The sequence below is a fragment of the Manihot esculenta genome, chromosome 7, assembly GCF_001659605.2.
Source record: "Manihot esculenta cultivar AM560-2 chromosome 7, M.esculenta_v8, whole genome shotgun sequence".
Lineage (NCBI taxonomy): Eukaryota > Viridiplantae > Streptophyta > Magnoliopsida > Malpighiales > Euphorbiaceae > Manihot > Manihot esculenta.
In genome coordinates, this window is record NC_035167.2 from 6237091 (window position 1) to 6258898 (window position 21808).

Genomic DNA, 21808 nt, shown 5'->3' on the forward strand with positions numbered 1-21808 from the left:
GGGCTACACGAATTTAGCTTCTAATTTAATCTAAATTAATTTAAAATAAATCTTATAAAATACTAAAATAATAAAATTGGTCTAAGTTCAATTCGGCCATATATGCATTATGCGATTTAAAATTGTATTGCGCATTTACATGTGTTGAAGAGTGTGTTGCTTATTTTCCTATTCTTTCATGCTTCCAAATATAATTCTCATCTCGTAAGTTTTAAATTAAGCGATGGTAATTTGACTCGTTATGATTTGGAGTTTTCTATATTAAATCTTTGAAGAGTGTGATTACTTCAGTTTACAATTTATTGTTGAAGAATCGTATCATTATCATTTATAAAATTTGCTTACTAAATTGGCATTTTATTAGTCTTATATAGAGTCTTTAGTTTCCTTTGACATTATATGTTGTGTAATTTGTAATTAGATTTTTCTTTCATGGACACAATTCATAGTAGACAAAAGATGTCAAAAGATAAAAGGAGAGTTGTTGCATATATTTCATTACAATTGAATCACGTCTTATATAAAAGAAGAGGCTTAAAACTTGGAAGCTATTATAAGATATAAATCAATAGAAATCTATAACTAATTTTAGGGTGCTAATCAATCTATGCTTAATTTTAGGATGCTAAATATAGTACATAAATATTTACAACTAATTACTTGCTAATACGCTCCCTGAAGTTGGAGGATGGAGATTATGAATGCAATGATGGGCTGCCATGGGTCAATATTCAACTCCAGATGATGAGCAGGAGACAGTAGTTTGTTTCTTTATCTTATAAAAGATGGGAGAGGGACCAAAAGAATGAAGTAATCAGTAAGAGAGACTTGCAATGGGACAACCAGCCTAATTTGAGTCTCATTTGAGAAGCTGAAGATCACTTTTGGATGAAAGAAAAAAACCTTGACAGAAGCAGATTTTAGGTATTTCAAAACACAAAAAGCTACTGCCCAATAGCCATAATGAGGCTAGTGCATAAACGAAAAAGGATATGAACCAAGTACTATATTTAAGGTAAAGTGATTGTCAAGTAGATTAATCGCCTAACAAGACATCGATAGGCACTAGGATTATCAAGAAAAGCATTATCATCCAAGATGTGTTTATGATTCTGCTCCATAGGAAATGGTAAAACTACTAAGGAGACCTACTTCTCTCAAAATGTCTAATGCATATTTACATTGAGATAAAACTACGCCATCAGGAGTATATGCCACTTCTAAGCTGAGGAAATATTTAAGAGCACTAAGATATTTGATGTGAAACCAAGCATTGAGATAATCCTTAAGCGTTTGAGTATGCACACTATTGGTACTAGTAATAATGACATTGTCCACATACACAAGCAATACAATGAATGAAGTACCTTTGCAATGAATGAAAAGTGAAGTATCTGTCTTTGATTAAATGAATCCATATTAAAGGATGGCATTAGAAAATTTAGCGAACCATTAACAAGATGCCTGCTTCAGCCCATAAATAGATTTGTGAAGACAACATACACACTTGTCATTTGAGGATAAATAACTAGAGAGTGGTTTCATGTATACTTCATCGTTGAGGTCTTCATGCAAGAAAGCATTATGAATATCGAGCTAGTGTAATTCCCAGGATTTAGTAACAGCAATTGCCAATAAAGTTTGCACAGTGGTGAGTTTTTCCACCAGACTAAAAGTCTTGGTGTAGTTGTTAGTAATATGTCCTACAACCAATCTGTTAATTATAGCTTGATATTATTCTTCATGTATTTTAAGCATTTAAATACAATTTTATAAAGCCAGTTATTTATCTTTAATGTTAATTTAATTGAACTTCGAATAAAAATAAAGTCCGTAAGACTATATTATTGTAAAAAAAGTAAATTATAATGTGGTTATAATTGTGAGATTCTTATTGTATTTAAGTAACGTCTCCAAATGTTCCTGTTGATGTTTTTATCATGATTGGACAATGATTAGAGGAATTGAGACTAGTACATATTATATTCTTTCCTTTTTAGAGGAAGCAATTGATTTCATAGGATGAGATATATGAGATATTTATAACTAAAATATAGGTGCTTATTTTATTAATAGGTGTATTGAAACCTCACTTGCACCCAATGGGTTTTGTTCCTTTAGGTGCATCAATCAAAGTCTATATTTGGTTGGTGAACATGAAATCCATTTCAAATTTCATTGTTTCAAGCCAATTTGAAGAATCAATGTTAGACATTACTTCTCCATAGCTGTTAGGCTCATTAGGTATGAGTAAAAATATTGTTATGAGTCTCCACAAGAAGGTCTAACCTTATTGGAGCATGACTTATCCTAACAGATCTTCGTGGTAGTGTTTTAACTTATATTTCCACAACAGACGTTACTGTCTCTAGTTCTGGTTCCATTTGAATGTATGTATATGGTTTTTGAACTTCTTTAAGTTATATTTGACTCCCACTGCTTCTTTCAAAAGAAATGTTTAATAAACACATTTTTCTTAATGGGATGATAGAAGTAATATCCAATAGTTTTTTTTGGATATCCTACAAACTTACATTTATCTGACTTAGCTCTCAACTTATCAGATACCAGACGCTTCACATAAGCATCACATCTCCAAATCTTAATGTGTGATAATAGTAGCTTTTTATTAGTCTACATCTCATATGGGTTTTATCAACAGATTTGGATGGAACTCTAGAAGGTATATCGCAGTTTATAAGGCATATCCCCGAAGGGATGGAGGTAAGTTTGCAAAATTCATCGTGGACCGTACCATATATAATAATGTACGGTTTCTCCTTTCTGAAACTCCATTGTGTTGTGGTGTTCCAAGTGGAGTCCATTGTGAGAGAATCTCATTCTTTGTTAGATAATTACATAACTCTTGACTCAAATATTCACCACCTCGATCAGATCCAAGTGATTTAATACTTTTGTCCATATGTTTTTCAACTTCATATTTGAATTCTTTGAACTTTTCAAATGATTCAGATTTGTATTTCATTGAATACACATAATCATATCTAGTATAGTTATCAGTAAATGTAATGAAATATATGTACCTATCTATGGCTTGGGTAGTCATTCATCCGCATACATCTGCATAAGAGCCAATGATTCTGTGATTGAACTTTTCAAATGATTCAGATTTGTATTTCATTGAATACACATAACCATATCTAGTATAGTTATCAGTAAATGTAATGAAATATGTGTACCTATCTATGGCTTGGGTAGTCATTCATCTGCATACATCTGTATAAGAGCCAATGATTCTGTGACCGTTAGCTTTTGATTTAAAAAGTTTTTTGGTCATTTTACCCATGAAACAAGAATCACTAAGTTACATAAAGATGTTTTGAGATAATGGGTGCAATATTAATAAAAGGAGGCTAATGTAGTAAAGGAATGAGAATATTGGTGGGCACAGAAGGAGGCTTATATAGAGATAAAATTTTGCTACAAAAAGGAAAAATGCCCTTATAGACACAACATCTCTAGAGGTAAAAACTTTATGCACGTAAATCATAGAGACCTTGTATGCTTTACAATGTAGAAACAAAAAAGAATGGAGTTAAAATTCCATGTTGCTGACAATATGATTGAAGATTATGATTATTTTAGGTCCCGTAAGGCACAATGACAAGGAACACAACACTTATTAAAGAACTTTGATGAAAAAAAAAACCCAATTATTTAAGAAGGGAGAGCCTATCAAAAGACAAATATCCTAGGCGTGGATACTATAAAGTAATATTCAAATTAGAGGTGATGTTGGTAGCTGCAACAAGAACTCTAGTTGCCCGAAATAATAAAGGTCATCTCATAATTCACTCCTGAATGCCATGTGCTGCGCATTGTTGGCTATTTTTGGTTTTGTTGAATTCTTTCCTTTGTCTCACCATTTTGGATAGCCATGGAGCTTAAAGCAAGGATCGATATTCAAGATTTGGGAAATTTTATTTAAACCCATTAAAAATTGGTGCTCTTTCCTCTTTTTTCTCTTTTTGCAGCAAGTGCCTTTATGGAACCACAACTTCGTGGTGGGATATGTGAATAAGTGCTGAGTTCATCCCAAATGCTCTTTAACTTGGTGCAGTAGGTAGAAACACTCATGCCTTGCTACAGCACATTACCTTGTGAGAATTGTTCCTGCAAATCTTTCATAATTCTTTTGCAGTCATAAAAAAATGTACACTGCCATGCAGCGCAGGATGTAGAGAATTAAAGATCCAAGAGAGAACCATTGAGTTGCATTTGATTCATGCTGGCTCTTCCTTCAACTAGTTGATGGACGAGGGATGGATCCATCTACAAAATCAAATTTGGTTTTGGCTCTTTCTTCGTCCCAACTGAATGACATTCTTATATATACGCAGAGGTTTAAATTTAAGAAGTTATTATAGAATACAAATCAATAAAAATCAAACAAGACTGATTTTACGATCGACTCACCTAAACACAACATTAATTATATGTTAATTTTGTAGGGATTTACCGTGTTGGATCGGTAGTATTCAGTTTAAATAAAAAAATGGATAAAGTTATATATAATATTAAAAATTTAAAATTATAAAAATATATTTAATTATTAAAATATATTTATATATTTTTTAAATACATAAATTTAAATGATAGGATATGTTCATATTGAGTATATGCATATGACTAACATATTATTTATAATCTAAATATATATCATGCAACTCATGGATTATTATACAATTAATAAAAATTGATAATATGATTTTATTATAATATTAAGAATATAAAATTTTTAATATATATAATATAGATTATATATTACAATAGTTTAATTATAGAAAATAGTAAAATTCATAAATATGCTGAATTATAATTTAATTGTTTTTTTTTTTTTGAATCATATAATTTAATTGTTATCATCGCTCATTTCATAATATTCATATTTTTTTGTTAAAATAATATTTTAAATAAAAAATAAAATCTCATCATTATGCAATCAAACCAAGGACAAAGTTTAAAAAGGAAGGAAAATTAAAATAAATTATTAAATAAATCCCGTTTATCAACGGTCGTATCGTCACTGTTTCTCTCTCTCTCTGCCAAATCTTAAACAACCAAGCGCACATAATCTAACGGCTCCTGCACTTCTTCACTATTCAAATCCTCTTCCTTCAACGGTCCAAAACCCACCACAACTAATGAAATCCCCGCAGGGCCGCAATTCATTTCCAAAACTAGCCGTTACCATTTCCAGTTCTTTCTCTAAACAGTCCTCTATCTCCTTCCTAATAAAATCTTCCCAGATTCTGCCATTTCATCACCTTACCATTTAAAGTCTTCATTGTTTAATTCTTTAAACAATTATCATCTTCATACTAATAAACAAAATCCATTATCCATGGCTGAACCTCCGAGCAAAAACCCCACTTCTTTCTCTCAAATACCTAGTAGGCCTTCTAATCCAAGAAACACAGAGGTTAACAACCCAATTAGGAGGAGTTCTTGCGGAAGCACATTTACGAAGCCTTCTATTATTACGAGTCAAAGGCCCGGCTTTATCCCAAATACTCCTGCTAATAGTCCGGCAGGTTTGTTTCTTTTCTTTCTTTTTTGTTCTTTTCTGTTTGGTTGATGAGAAATTGGAAGAAATTACGGGATGGAGAGAAAAACTTAATGGGTATTCGTTTTTAGGTTTCATAGGAAGTAATAATTCCAGTTAACTAGAAACTTTAGCATGTGGGTTTCATCTAATTATCCTTTTGATTTTTGTGGGGACATGTGTCTTGGCATGGGTTTATTCATTTTTCTGCCGGGAGAAGTCTTATCGTTTCGACTTTTTTGGGAAAATCGGTTTTCGGGTATCCAGGCAAGGTTTATGCCAGGATCAGTATGGGTGCTCTTGGATTTCCTGTTTGGGTTCATCATATGGGAAAGGATAGGAAAATTGATGCATATTTATTATTTGTCGGTTTTCTATTTCGTGCAAAACAACATCCTGAGAGTGGATCTTCATTTTCTTGGGAAAATTTTATCAGCAAATATTTTATTTTGAAACAAACGGCAACTCAGAAAGAAAAGACTAGGTATGTTTGGACTTGAGCTTGTCTAGTATATAAGTTTGACATAGTTTTGTAAAATTTTCACTTTTCCATAGCAATCAAATAGCGTAGCCTAGTTTGGCTTCCTGGTTCTGATTAGTATTGCTCTTATTTTGTTGAGTGACAGATCATCTGCGAAGAAGCTCTATTTTTAAAGAAAATGTAGTTGTCTCATTGCATGATTCTGAGGACAAAGAAAACAGTAAAGATCAAGATTTGAAGCAGGCCATAGCTCGATCACCAGCTTCTACAAAGGGTACAAAGAACTTCATGTCACCAACAATCTCTGCAACCTCAAAAATCAATGCATCCCCAAGAAAGAAAATACTAACTGAGAGGAATGAGCCAACTTGTACTTCTGTTTCATTCACTGATTGTAAAAACCTTCAGAAGGAAGATTCGGATTGGAAGCCTGAAAAGGGTTTGAATCAGAAGAAGGGCCCATTTGATCCAACAATCACTTATTTGGGGGATAAGGACACCTCACAAAGCAATGAAGATTTTGATTCTTTGGTACATTCAAGTATAAAAGTTGATTGGGAATTGCCAGAAAGTGCAACTTTGGAAAAGGGTTGGAAGAAGGAGGTGGTGTCACTTGTCCCAACAATTACTTATTTGGATGACAAAGACAACTTAACAAAAAGCGAGGATTTTGATTCTGTGGTACGTTCAAGTACTACAGATGACTGGGACTTGTTATCAGAAAGTGCAAATCTAGAAAAGGGTTGTGTTAACCTTGATCCAAGTTTTAAGATTAGTCCAAGGGCTTCTTGTTCTTTGGCACCTCTTGATGCGGATCCATCAATGCCTCCATATGATCCCAAAACCAATTACCTCTCGCCCAGGCCTCGGTTTCTTCATTATAAGCCTAACCCAAGAGTCCAAATGTATCTTAACAGAGAAAGAGATAGCAATCAGCTTGAGGAGAGTTCTGCCTCTGAAACTTCAGATACTGATGTTACTGAAGAAGAAACCCTGTCTGATGATTCACAGAAAGAATCTGAAGATGCTTTGTCAGGTGATGTGATGTACAAAGAAGAAGAAGAAGAGCTGCTTGTGTCTGTACCAAATCCATTGAGTGCATCTGAGGGGGCCGCTGAAGCAAAAAGGTTCCTTAAGCCAAATTTCTTTACAAAAACAAAGTTCAATGCTTTGCTTTTAATCCTGGCTATTGCTTGCTTATGGGCCTCGGTCACTAATTCACCAGTTATGGATCCACCTGTGCTCAATAATTTAAGCTTCCCTAATCCATATGTGCCACCTGAAATCTCAAAGTTCATCAGAACCAATTTGGAAGGTCTAGCTCATAAGTTTCAGCAATGGATATATGATTCTCTCTCTTATTTTCATAATCTGATCGTCAACTTCAAAGAATGGCTCAATCCTGGTCCATTACAGTTTGCCAACTTGACCACTTTGCTAGAGGATGGTTCAGCTGATAATCACATTTTAGGGGATCACAGTCCTTTTGGTGCAGCAGTGAAGTACGAAAGAAATGAGTTAAGGCTGACAAGGGAGGGAGAGATTGATATTAAATGGTTGGAGGAAAAGGAGGATCAACTAATTGAAGATGATGAGAAGGAAACTGATGAAAATATTGAAGAAGCTGTAGAAGAAGAAAAGAATGACCAAGAATATGAAGATAAAGAAGTGATCGCAGCACATGACATCCCTGACAATGTTGAGGTTCCAGGGAACGATATTGTTCTGGAATCTGAAGGAATAAATATGACTCTGCAGGCTGAGGTGATTGAACCTGATAGTACACCTACAGAGGTGACTCAAAAAAGTGGCAGCATTGGTGAGCTGCAAAGTAACACAGATAAAAACCTGCTAGTTCCAATCCCACAGGCTGCTGAAATTCAAACAGAAGACTCTTTTTGCATACAACCTCCAGCCGAAAATGACAAGAGTTCAGCTGCAACTGACTTCTCCATTGCAGGAAATATACCTGAAAGCTTAGATTCAAATTCTGGAAAGAAGAATCCAGAGAGTTCAGAATCAGTGGACTTGGAAATTCATAGAAGTAAGAACCTCTTTTCATCTCAGATAGTGATGGGAATTTCCTTGCTTGTTTTGGGTCTACTCGCTGTTTTTGCTTTCATTCATACGAATAATAAAGCATCCACAAAACCAAATGTTGCAATTGCAATGGATCAAGCGCCACTGACCAAGAAACTGGATTACAGTCCCCTGACAGATGTTGAAACAGTTGGAGAGTCATATCCATCAGAAATGAGCAGTTTCGAGCATGGCTCCTCTTATAGAAAGGAAGGAAATAAAGGGACAAGAGAAGCTCAGGGCCAGGGAAGGAAGCCTCGAAGGAACTCCAGGAGAGAATCTCTAGCGTCATCTGACTACTCTACAGAGTCACAGTCTTATGGAAGTTTTACCACATATGAGAAAATTCTCAGCAAAAACGTAAGTATCTATACATTTATTATTAAGGCAAATGTCTGCAATTATAACAAAAATCACATCGATACCACATTAATAAGAAATAACCATATTTTCTTTCAAATTTATATATTTCTTTTTTTTCTTCTTTTACTGATTTCTTGTTTTGGTTATCAAGGGAAATGGAGAAGAAGAGTTGTTTACTCCAGTTAGGCGCTCAAGCAGAATCAGAAACCATGTCACTTCTTCATGACACAAATGGATAAGTTCTTTTGAGTGATGCTATGTACCATATTGTGCAGTTTTAAATTGCTTTCTAATACAGAAGATTGCTTTGAACTAATTTTATAGGCATCTAACTATTGTGCCTTTCTCTGTACCTTGCATTCTTTTTCATGGAATTGCTTCACAGTGTGAAGTTCCAGTATGAATTCAGAGTTTGTAGCTTTTCTTTTCTTATTCAAACCAAAATAATAGTAATTTTCATTAGTATATAAAATGTAGTCTAATGATAATCTTGCAAGAGAGTCTAACACATGTTAAAAAAACTAAAATTATTCCTGCATACTGAATTAAAAAATGGATTATGCCAATGATTGCTGCATTCGCTGATATATCATTTTGTTTCAAACAACTGAGCTTTCTACTGATAAAGGACTTGAGTTGTCAGTTTTCTATTCCTAACCAATTTTTTCATTTCCTGAAAACCAGTACAGCTTAAAGGCTGCATATGGACTAGATGACATGACTACTGTTCCAGAGATAGAAACTGACCATGTTTAGGACCTTGAAGTAGTGATTCCTGCTTCCAAATCTCGTTCTCTTAACAGTTTTTGATGTTGCTCTTTTCTCTTCTTATCCACTGTTTTTCAAGGTGTTCATCTTGGCAATTGAATATTCCTACTGGTATAGCCTATTGATCTATTTTTATTTGGCATCTATACGCCTAGTAGAACAATTATTTGAAAATTGTTGGTCTAAAGGTCAAAGAGGGACTTGATTACCCGAGGGCTTTTGACAAGTTGATTATGGCTACTGACTTCATCCTTTTCTTTCTAAACCATTTAGAGAGGAAGTATTTAAGAGAAGAAAAAAAAGGGAAGAATGATACTTGTGGAGTTATTCTGCATTTCACTAAAACCTTTAACTCATAGTTTGATTGTTTTTAAACTAATTTTGTCTGATGCAAGGGTTGAAGGATTATTTTTGCAGTTCTTTTTGACTAGCAATATATGGTGAAGCTGCCTAAGTACTAAAACTCACTTGACAAGCATTTAACTCATCCTGTTTTCTATTGATCTTTGGAAATGGATTACAAGCATATATGATGGGAGAGCTTCATTCAAGAATATTAGAGACAGAGAGAAGCCTGATAGAATTGTTGGCGAACTTCTGCAACCTGGGGCTATCTGAAATTGACAGAGTTGTATGTCGAGGATAAGCAAGTAAGCAGAGTTCTCTGGTACTCTTCTTAACAATCTTTTATCTATCTTTTCTTGCATGAGTAGCCATTTATGTGAACTGTATGCAGAGAGTGTTGAAGAGATTGAGGTTGTTTTGCAAATGTGGCTTCCAAAATGGATGTAACGCTACCGCTATTGGCGCTAGGGTTCAGATCGACTTAAAGTTGCCGAAACCTGTAGCAAGTCTACTACATATTCTGTTACAGCTAATATAATCTCACACGAACAATAAAAACAAAATCATTACATGAACCAAGACTCGACTTGTGCATGCATCATATCTAAGAACATAAAACCCATATTAGAACTCTCATCAAATGCTCCATTACGGTTAACATGCCTCAAACTTGGTTCAAACATAACTAACATATACTTAAAAACTTTTACATAAAAAGGATCATATGAAGCTTACTATAAGGAAACACTAGGGCAAAACACAATTATAATCCACAATTTAATACATGTCCATAGTTGTATTACAACAGACTATACCAGTAGTTCAACTAACTTTTTGAGTTAACTCTGATCCTGCAAACCTGAGATTAGGGAAAGGGATAAACTACAAGTGTCTAATGGGCAGAACATAAAAAAACAGTTCAATAAAACATATGATCATATGAATGTGTTACAATACAAGCAATTGACATCAAGATGGACTTGTCACCAGTAACCTTTGACAGATTCCAACTTGTCACCAGTAACCCTTGATAGATTTCAATAGTGCCCGGTCCACGACGGGTGCTTCTCAAGACTTTCTTTTAAACATAACATAATATATCCATAGTGCTAGTGGGTCCATGACGGGAGTCTCAGGACTTCCTCTTAAACATAACATAACATATCCATAGTGCCAGGGGCGTAGATGGTCTAGTCTTGGACGTTGCTAGGGGCGTAGAATGGGTCTCGGCTTGGACTTTCATATCCATCATAACATACTCGAGGACTTCCAATATCTATCCACAACAACAATAAATTGTGCAATGCATCATATTCGTGAATTCTAATGCAAGACAACCTAATTACATATACATGGCATTCGTTCTACTCACTTCTGGCTAACGCATGCCTAATACTGAAGCAGTTATCTCACTGTAAGCCTCTACGGTCTCCCAAGTTCGATCCTACACGGACGGACTAATGAGGGACCAAACATAACTTTTACAACGCTTAAAACAACCCCCTAAGAAACTCCTATAAACATACAAGAACACACGTAGGAAACGAGCTGGGAAAGGCTGGGCAGAGGACTTTCAGCTGCAGGTTCGACGGCCGAAGGTTTCTCACAGATTCGAAGGTCAAAACCTTCGGGGCAGATTCGGCAGCCTAAAAAAAAACCGTCTCCACAGACAGGTTCGGCGGCCGAACCTAGGTTCTCCAGCAAGGTAGAACTCGATTCTGCCCTAAACATGCAACCCCAAAACGATTTCCAAACATATATGCATAAGCTTAAAACAACCATACTCATTCAAACTTTTCAACTTAAAATAACCAACTTGCATGCATTGATAACCCTTTAAACACCTATAAAGTTTGTTGAAAACTTTCAGAAAACTAAAGAAAGGATTGAACTTACCTTCTGAAGAATATGAAGATGATAGCAAGCAATGGGAGGATTTAGGAGATGGAGAGATGAGCTCGTCCTAAGAGCTAGAACTCAAGTCTTCAAAATAAAAATAAGAATTCATGAATTCTCTAAGAGATTTGAAAAAGTCTCAGTAAGAACATCGAAGAATCGCAGGCCTACCTCTGCCCGGAAGAAGAGAGAAGAGTTTCTCCCAAAATATCGGGCTAAGACCCTTTTATATAGCTGGGTATAGCTGGGTCTGCCAGCTAATGTTCGTCGGCCGAAGACACATAAAACCATTTAACAACCTTAAAACACCTATAAAGTTTGTTGAAAACTTTCAGAAAACTGAAGAGAGTAAGGATTGAACTTACCTCCTGAAGAATATGAAGATGACAGCAAGCAATGAGAGGATATAGGAGATGGAGAGATGAGCTCCGAGGGTCCTAAGAGCTAGAACTCAAGTCTTCAAAATAAAAATAAAAATTCATGAATTCTCTAAGAGATTTGAAGAAATCTCAGTAAGAACATCAAAGAATCGTAGGCCTACCTCTGCCCGGAAGAAGAGAGAAGAGTTTCTCCCAAAATATCGGGTTGAGACCCTTTTATAAAGCTGGGTCTGCCAGCTAATGTTCGGCAGCCGAAGACACATAAAACCATTTAACATTTTACTTTAAGCATCGACTCTCGGGTGCACTCTTTTATACTGTGGTGATTCCATAAAACTTTCACCATTGCGATTTCCTTGTTCCTCAACTTTCTAATCTGCGTGTCTACGATTTGTACTTGCTGCTCAACATAGATGAGATTTCCTAGGATCTCCATATCAAGTTCACTAATAATCTTACTCGGATCTGACACAAATTTCCATAACATAAAAACATAGAAAATCATATGGATTCTCTCCATGAAAGCATGTAAATCTAACTTATAAGATACATTTCTAATCTTTTGTAAGATTTCGAATGTACCTTGGAGCTAGTTTACCTTTCTTTCCAAAATGAATCACCCCCTTCATAAGAGACACCTTAAGCAATACCATATTTCATTACTAAAAGACAACTTACTTTCTACGGATGTCTGAATAGCTCTTCTGCCTACTCACAGTTGTTCTGATTTTTTCCCTGATGATTACGGCGATTGCGTCTTTCCTCCATACCTAATTATGTAAAATTATATACAATATTCAAACACCAATTATTCACTAAATAACACTACTTAATTTAACAATACAATTATATACATATTTAAAAAATATTATATCAAAAAATAATTACTACTGATTCACACTACATATTATATCCACAAATCACTACAAATATTCAATCTAAAAATCACAACAAATATTTTATCTAAAAACAACAACAAATCTAACACCACATTAAAAAAAAATTAATAATATATTGGTGTTATTATTTAAGAAATTATTTAATATTTTTTTAAATATTTTAATTTAATATTTTCAAAAAAATTAAATTTTATTAATTAATTTAATGAAATTTTATTAAATATTTTAATTTAATAAATTAATAAAATTTAATATTAATATTTCAAAAATAAATAAATAAATAAATAATTTTTAAATAATTTAAAAAATTTAAATACGGATGACATGTTTTGAAATTTTTAATTATTATATTTTTTATAAATTAATAAATTATATTAACTTTTTATTTATATTAATTTTGAAAATATTAAATCTTATTACATATTTACAAAATATTTATAAATACTTCAATTAATTAAAAACAAAATAAAAAACGGATGACATGTTCAAGAAAATTTTATTATTATATTTTTTATAATTTATTATATTTTATTGAATTTTTATTTTTATTCATTTTATATATTAAATTTTTTTAAATATTACAAAATATTTATAAATACTTAAATTTAAAATAAAATTAATTCTACACAATTTATATATTATTATAATACAAAATAAAATTTTAAAAAATTAATAAAAATTTCAACGGATTAAATATTTTACAAAATTAAATTATTTTATTTTTACAAAATTATTATATTTTATTATCATTTTAATTATAATTACATTTACACATATTAAATTTTATTAAATATTAAAAAATAATTTCAAAAAAATTAAACAAAATATATAATTAACACAAATCAATTTATATATTATCATAATAAATATAATAATAAAATTATTAATAATAAATTTATAAATTATTATAATATTTAAATTTAAATTATTATATTTTTTTTAAAAATAAAAATTTTTTAAATAAAATTTTACAAGTTTCTCCACACATTCCTTTACAAAAATAAAAGCGTATTACTAATTTTTATTTTTACTTTATTTCATTTTTAATTAATTTAATTTTTAAATATTTTACAAATTTTTTAATAAAATTTTTAAAATTAAAAAAATTACATACAAAATTATATTAACAATTTTATTTAACCTAAAAATTATAAATACATTTAAATTTAAAGAAAAGTTTAACGAAAAACCTGATATTATTTGCAAAATGGAGACGAGTGCAGAGCAAAGATGGAGAGAATTTGCAGAGAGGAAGAAGAAAAGAGAAGAAAATGGTGGAGAGAAAATACTGCTGCAGAGGAAGAAGAGAAAATGAGAAGAAGGATGAAGGTGATGCGGAAAAAGGAGAGGAAGAGCCGAAGGGTGTTTATTTCAAATGCTTCAGGACCTGCACAACACAGGTCATGCTCCACTTTTCCTGACGGAGCGTAGTTTTCTGTGCGTATTACACTGCTCCCGTGGCACGGATCAGCTTGTTCGGCACTATAAGTGCCGAACAAGCTCAGTAAGGCAGAGTTTGACACCCATGGTGTCGAACAAGCGTGTTCGGCAATATGACTGCCTGATTTTAAAAATATTTTTCCATTTTTGCATGATTTGAAAAATTGCTCGCTAAGATGTGGTCTGAATTCTCTTTAAGAAAAAATAAATAATTATTTTAAATGTTTTATTATTTTAATATCCTCATAATTAAATTATATTTAAAATAATTTTAAATCAATTTTTAATATTTACCAACTAATATATTTAAAAAAATTACATTGTAATAGACATACTAGATAGGCCAACAGCAATACTAAACGGATCATTCCCTATCTCTGAATTTCACCAATTTATAAGCAACGAAACAGTATATAAACAATTAAAATAAGTAATTAATTATAAAAAAATAAATTATTTTATTGTATTTGTTTTATCAAAAGAAAAAACTGTCATTTTTAGTATTGACGCCCAAGGTCTAGCTCAGCCACTGAAGTCGTCTATTATAGCAATTTGAAGCTCCAGTGAAGGCCAGAGCTTAGTTCTGAGAACCCCATTATCGATCGTGGGAATGACATTTCTTCAACTTCTAGCAATTTTTAATGGCTTTCTATTCATGGAAATCAATGGATACAACTTGGTCGATCAAGAACCTGAAGTCCAGTGTAAAGAGAGTGAAAGAGAAGCTCTTCTTGGATTCAAGAAAGGATTCAGGAACCATTTCAGCTACTTCTCGTCTTGGAAACCAGAAGAGGATTGCTGTCAATGGAAAAGAGTTGAATGCAACCACAAAACTGGCCATGTTATTGCCCTTAATCTCCGGGGAAACAAAGAAAATGTGTCTGAACAATTGCAAGGTGAGATAAATAGATCTTTGCTTCACTTGCCTTATCTGAGTTTTCTAGACCTAAGCCAGAATGATTTCAACCAAATTCAAATCCCTGAGTTCTTTGGTTCTCTTTCTAGTTTAAATTATCTCAACTTGTCCAATTCCAAATTTAAGGGAACTATTCCTGACCAGCTAGGAAATCTTTCTAGCTTGCACGAGCTTGACTTGAGTGCTAATGGTTTTTCTCCCAAGTCTAATAATCTTGATTGGGTTAGAGGTCTTTCTTCCTTGAGAGTCCTTGATTTGGGAGAAGTAGATCTTAGCAATGCATGCAATTGGCTCGAAGCAATCAATATGTTACCTTTTCTCAGAGAGTTGAGATTATTTGCTTGCAAACTTCACAAGCTTCCTGAATCTCTGCCCCATGTAAATTTCACTTCCCTTGAGATCCTTGATCTTTCACTAAACAGTTTCAACTGTTCGATACCCAGTTGGTTATTCAAAATTAGCCACAGTCTTGTTGAGCTACAACTGAGAAGAAATCAATTGCATGGTCTGATTCCTGATGCTTTCGGGAACATGACTTCTCTAGTTGAGCTTGACTTCTCGGAGAATAATCTCCAAGGTCATGTACCAAAAAGCCTGGCAAAACTTTCAAGATTAATTGTCCTGAACTTTGCTTGGAATTCCTTGGAAGGTACTGTCTCCCATGTTCAATTACTAAATCTCAGCAACTTGAGAGTGTTAGAGCTTTCTTCAAACCAGTTGGCATTTAATGTGAGCTCAAACTGGATTCCCACATTTCAGCTGGAGATTGTAGGTCTAAGTTGTTGCCATCTTGGACTGCAATTTCCAAAATGGCTCCGAACTCAGAAAAGTTTCTCTTTCATAGATATCTCAAATTCTGGAATTTCAGACATTGTGCCCAATTGGTTTTGGAATCTCTCCCCAGGAGTTAGATGCATGAATCTTTCTTTCAATGGCCTCAGAGGAAATGTGCCTGATTTGTCATTGAAAAGTGAGCTCTCAATAATAGATTTGACTTGGAATAGATTTTCAGGACCCGTTCCTCTTTTCTCTCCCAAAATGAGGGTTGTGATCCTGTCAAGAAATTTATTTTCTGGAGAAATATCCAATTTGTGTGAGATGATGAGCGAAAACAATTCGCTTAGTTACCTCGCTTTGTCCAACAATCTTCTGTCAGGACCAATTCCAGATTGCTGGACTCGTGGGCAAGATTTGCAGGTACTAAACTTAGCTAGCAATAATCTCTCTGGCGAAATACCTGGCTCAATTGGTTCTCTAGTTCAACTTAAATTGTTGATATTGGAGAACAATAGTCTTCATGGAGAAATTCCCTCAGCTTTAAAGAGTTGTACAAGTTTGTTAGTCCTTCATCTGGGGCTAAACAACTTATGTGGAGGTGTACCAGAATGGATTGGAGAAATATGTTTGTTGATGGTTCTTGGCTTAAATTCAAATGCACTAGAAGGGTTTATTCCCCTGCAGCTATGCCAGCTAAAAGCCTTGAAATTTCTGAACCTTTCTTCAAATCATCTGTCAGGACAGATTCCTCAATGTGTTGACACTTTATATGCGATGACAGAGACAGGCAGTGGCTGTTCTTACACTCACGGCCTGAGCACTCTCACCAATGGGACAATCAAAAAGACGCAGCTTCTCTTTCCCCTCGTTTTTCCGATTGTGAAGCGGCTAGACCTTTCATCAAACAATTTTTCTGGAGAAATCCCACCTCAAGTCATGAAACTAATTGGATTGGTTGGCTTGAACTTGTCCAGGAATAGGTTAACAGGAACTATCCCACCAAACATTGGTGGAATGGAAGCTCTAGGATCTCTTGATGTGTGTCCTGGAATGAACTTTCATGCACCATTCCAGACAGCATACTGAGATTAGTGAATCTTTCCCATTTAAATTTGTCACATAATAAGCTGTCAGGACCAATCCCTCATGGAATGAAGCTCTCAAATTTTGATGAAACATCATATCTAGAGAATCAAAATCTCTGCGGGCCTCCCCTTGCAAAGAATTGCTCAGTGGGTGAATTATATAAAACTTCAAACTGTCCCAAAATGGAGCTACATAGTGAAGAAAGTGGACACAAACTGGAGATATCTCCGTTCTATATCAGCATGTTGCTTGGTTTCTTTACGGTGCTTTTAGGATTTTGGATCCCTTTGCTGCTTAATGCCTCTTGGAGACGTGCCTATTTCCAATTCCTGGATAACACCTTTGGTTATATCATGTTAAAAGTAGCAGCTGGAGTAGCCAGATTGCCAAGGAAGCTTCGGAGCCAATAAGGTCAATGAATGCACTCGCAGCCTTACCCTAATGGTATGAGTTAGGCCCTGTTTGAGATTATTAGCTATTTTAATATCTTTTAGTTGTTTTAGTAACATATTGTTGTTGTGGTAATGATTAATCAAAACTAAACATTATTTTTAAAATCGACGCCAAACAGAGTGTTAGAGCAAAAGTCTCAAATCTGTCCTTTGTAACTTTAAAATAATTCCCTAGGTAAGTCTGTTTATTTACTGTTTTGCAGTATTTTTAAAAAGATATATTATAACTTAATATATATTAGTGGAAGAGAATAAGATAATTGCCTATGAACTTATAATAAAAAATTATTTAGACTTTTTCAGTAGTTTTAATTAATACCGCTTAACTAAAAGGATATAAAAGAAATTATAGATCAGAAATAGAAAAATCTTATTGAAATTCTTTAAAAATCGAAAAGTATTTCCTTAATAGCCACAAAGGCTATTTATAATAGAAAGCAACATTAATACAAAATTATAAAAGTATTTTAAAAAATAATTAAAATATAAAATTGACTTTTAAACGATAAAATTTTCATATCGAATCTTATGACAGACTTACGGCTCTCGTCATATTTTTAAAATTCGTGCATTTCAAAATTTCCTTTTCAAAACATTATCGTGGGTATCTATCAAATATCGGCAGTAAAAATTAAGTCCGATACAAATCTACCATAAAATTAAAGAATAGTTGTTATGTGTCAACTTCAATAGCTAACTTTATTTTCTGGTATAAATCATGATCATGTGTCATCATTTTCAGTATCTGAATTAAATTTTATACCCATATTTTCATTTTTCAGCTCTAAAATAATAGTCAATGATTCCTTTCATCATTCCTACCATCTTAATTGTTTTTTGGATTTATGGTGAATGCGTAGGCAAATTTTTTTCTATTTTAGAGAAATCCTTACTTCGATTTACAATGGATCCAATACAAAAGCAAACGGGTTCCATTTTTTTTTTTATAGAGGAATTTACTTAATGAGAGCATGCAAGTTTTTTCAGTTTCAAAAAAATTCTTAAAGGGACTTGGTTCACTACGAACTCAAAACACAAATAAATGGGTCTTGTTTAATTTTTTTTTTCACTTATCTTTTCAGATTCTGCAAATTTTACCAATGTTTCAGGGTAAACTGCCTGCTTAGTTGTAAACTACATGCTACTTCACTATAAATATTGTAAACCTCCGAACCATGAAGAGACAGAAAATAAAAAGAGAGATGGAATATCAACATTTCAGTTATAGACATCTCTTGATACCTCTTCACTTTGATGAAGAAAGTGAAGAAATCAAGTGCATAGCCTGTGAAAGACTCATCATTAATAGTGAATCATTTCATGGTTGTCTTTCATGCAAATATTTCCTCCACGACCAATGCCTCAATCTTCCTCGTTGGCTTCACCACCCATCTCACAATTCTCACCCACTGACTCTTCTTCCTACCCCAACATACCCTTATAGGTCCTACTCATGCAATGAATGTGAGTCCCTTGGAAGCTCCTTCAGCTTTAGCTGTGCTCAGTGTGAGTTTGATTTGCATACCGAGTGCGCTAATTTGGCTCGTACAGTCGTTGTTGATGCACACCCTCGTGAGCTAATTTGGCTCGTACAGTCGTTGTTGATGCACACCCTCGTGAGCTTAAGCTCACCTATGAGATTCCTGGTGATGATAATGTTTCCATTGTGTGTGATGTGTGTGGTCGTGGAGTGGACAAGCGGTTTTGGATGTACAGATGTGTTGATTGTGGGTTTGATTGCCATTTGAACTGTGAAAAAGAAAGGATTAGATCAGAATCAGCGGCTAGAGACACAGGAAATGGTGGGTGGGCAAGCAAGAGCAAATGGTGGATTGGATCCAATTAGGAAAGGAGCAAATCAGATGATGGAAGATCAGCTTGAGACGATGAGATTGCAAAACCAGTTGAACAGAACAAGAATGATTGCAAATCTTATGACTTGGACATGGCGTTGACTTGTTATGGATAATTTTACTTATTTATGCCTTAAATCTGCTGTATATCCTCTAATTTAGTTTTTTAAGTTTTTATCTGTCTTTTTATATGCATGTTGTAGTAAAAATAAGGCCCTCATTTTTTACAACATTTGAAACTGTAATAAGAACAAATTACAAGAGCAGAAATCGATCTCGAAACATCGAGATCGATATATTCATGTCGTATCATCACATTAAGTGGGTCTTCTCTATAAAAACTTCAATTCAACACCAAGCAAATGAGCTGCACTTTATTCTAATAAGGTTTATTGGCAAAATAATTAGGGCAATCGTCAATTTATCCTATACTTTTGAAAAATTTGTAATTTTACCCTATGCCTTGAACGGTTAATACACTAATAGCAAAGCCATGTCATGAAAGCATATAAAAAATCCTCAAATTATCCATCATTTATCCCTTAAATTTAATAATCCCTAAAATTAGTGTTATATCCCTAAATAATTTCTCCTTGTTCTGCCCTATTATTAAAAACATACTTAATAGTCTTTCTCTTCTTCAAATAGGAAAATTTAAAATACCTAGACTCTCCAATACAAATGTTTTATATTGCCACTTTGGGTCTTGGGAGGTGATTTTAATGACTTTCTAGAACCTTCAGAAACTACTAATGTTAGTGTTTAGGCTTCTGCACAGTGTCTGCAATTTCGAGATTAGATCCCGAATATAGGGTTAATTGATTTGGATTTTTTTCAACCTACTTTCACCTGGTGGTGAGGGAAATCTGATAATACTGTGAGAGCTGTCCGATTGGATAGAATTTGGTGCAATTCATCTTGGAGACTTCTATATCCAACGACTAGAGTGTGTCACCTCCCACAAATTTGCTCTGACCATTGTCTGCTTTTACTATTATTAGAAACTTCAGTGAATAGTGGGCGAGCAACACCATTCCGTTTCTAGACTGCGTGTCAAAAACATCCTTATTATAATGCTTTTGTATTGAATTGTTGGTGTTTAGATATTCCTTTGATTACCGCTTTAGAACGTATGCAAAATAACTTTAGTAAGTGAAAAACATAGGTTTTTGGATCTATATATAAATGCAAATATTGCCTCCTAGCCCATATAAGAGGTGCCTAGAGGCCACTTTGTAATTCTCCGCATTCTAGGCTGGTTAGATTGGAGCGAAAGTTAAATGCTAAGTATCAATCTCTTTTGGACCAGGAAGAATTAATTTGGTTTTAGAAAGTTCATGAGAAATGAATTACAGAGTGTGATAGGAATATATCGTATTATCATGCTAGTGCGATCATTAAAGGTGCAAAAAAGTGGGTATTTGCTTTAAGAGATGGTCCAGTTGCTGGTGTATAAATCCACAGATGTTGAATTTGCTTGCCTTTAGATTCTATAAAGAGTTGTCTACAGCTGAGAAATACACTACTTATCTGCCCATTATAGACCATTAGTTTTCGGCCCTATCTTCTGCGTTTTAGCTTGGAGACGGATTTTTACGCCGAATGAGATTAAGTGTGCTCTTTTTTCTATGGATCCCTTTAAAACTCCTAGCTCAGATGGATTTCATGCTGGCTTCTTTCAGAAGTCGTGGAGTGTGATGGAGGATTCTCCAACAAATATGGTCCTTGCAATAATATGGGGATCTGCTCTTCCATCTTCAGTAGGAAAGATTCTTATTACATTAATACCCAAAATTTCAACATCAGAATCGCTCAAACATTTTCATCCGATCAATTTTTATAATGATATGTTTAAAGTAATTACCAAAGTAGTGGTTAATAGGATGAAGCTTATTTTACCAATTGTTTGTGTAACGACCCGAAAATCGGACCGCTACCGGCGCTAGGATCCGGGTCGACTTAAGGCCGCCGGGACCCGTAGCAAGCCAAACATACATCCTGGAAACCTGTTTAATCCCATACATGATCAACAAACATACATAAAAATTAAAACTTTACTTTCATACTTTCTATCATACGCCAAACTCAACCTGTGCATGCACTGAACATATACATAATCATATCTTGACTCCTCTGTGGGATCTCATTAATGCCCCCAATGGGTGGCATAACATGTATTGAGTTGGCTAACATATGTATCATCAAATATCTACGATCATGCATCAACAAGGGATTACAATACTTATAGGGTCAAGCACATCTATAACCTCAATATACCTCATTACATAACATACTGTAATCTCTTACATTACATCATAGTACAATTGTCATGTCCACAATCTAACTATTACATAAACATACTTCAAAACTCTGGCTAACCTCCTGGTCTACCCTGTACCTGCACATCTGGGGTTAGGGGAGAGGGGTGAGCTACAAAGCCCAGTGAGCAGAATAGTGAAATCATATATTAAAATTTCATGCTTTTTCATGAAATGCAACACATCACA

At 34.0% G+C, this 21808-nt stretch overlaps 2 protein-coding genes and 1 pseudogene across 2 annotated transcripts; all 3 read left to right on the forward strand.

Moving 5' to 3' along the window:
• Window positions 1–5111: 5111 nt before the first annotated feature.
• Window positions 5112–8886, forward strand: LOC110618808. Its single transcript, XM_021762053.2, has 3 exons — window positions 5112–5555; window positions 6193–8486; window positions 8641–8886. The coding sequence occupies exons 1-3, from the start codon at window positions 5366–5368 to the stop codon at window positions 8713–8715; spliced, it is 2559 nt and encodes an 852-aa protein (XP_021617745.1). The 5' UTR covers window positions 5112–5365; the 3' UTR covers window positions 8716–8886.
• A 5941-nt stretch (window positions 8887–14827) lies between these two features.
• Window positions 14828–16996, forward strand: LOC110618916 (receptor-like protein EIX2). The gene has a single exon (XM_021762188.1). It carries the CDS (start codon window positions 14828–14830, stop codon window positions 16994–16996), a length of 2169 nt encoding a protein of 722 aa, XP_021617880.1.
• A 1654-nt stretch (window positions 16997–18650) lies between these two features.
• Window positions 18651–19560, forward strand: LOC110618736 (annotated as a pseudogene).
• Window positions 19561–21808: the final 2248 nt, after the last annotated feature.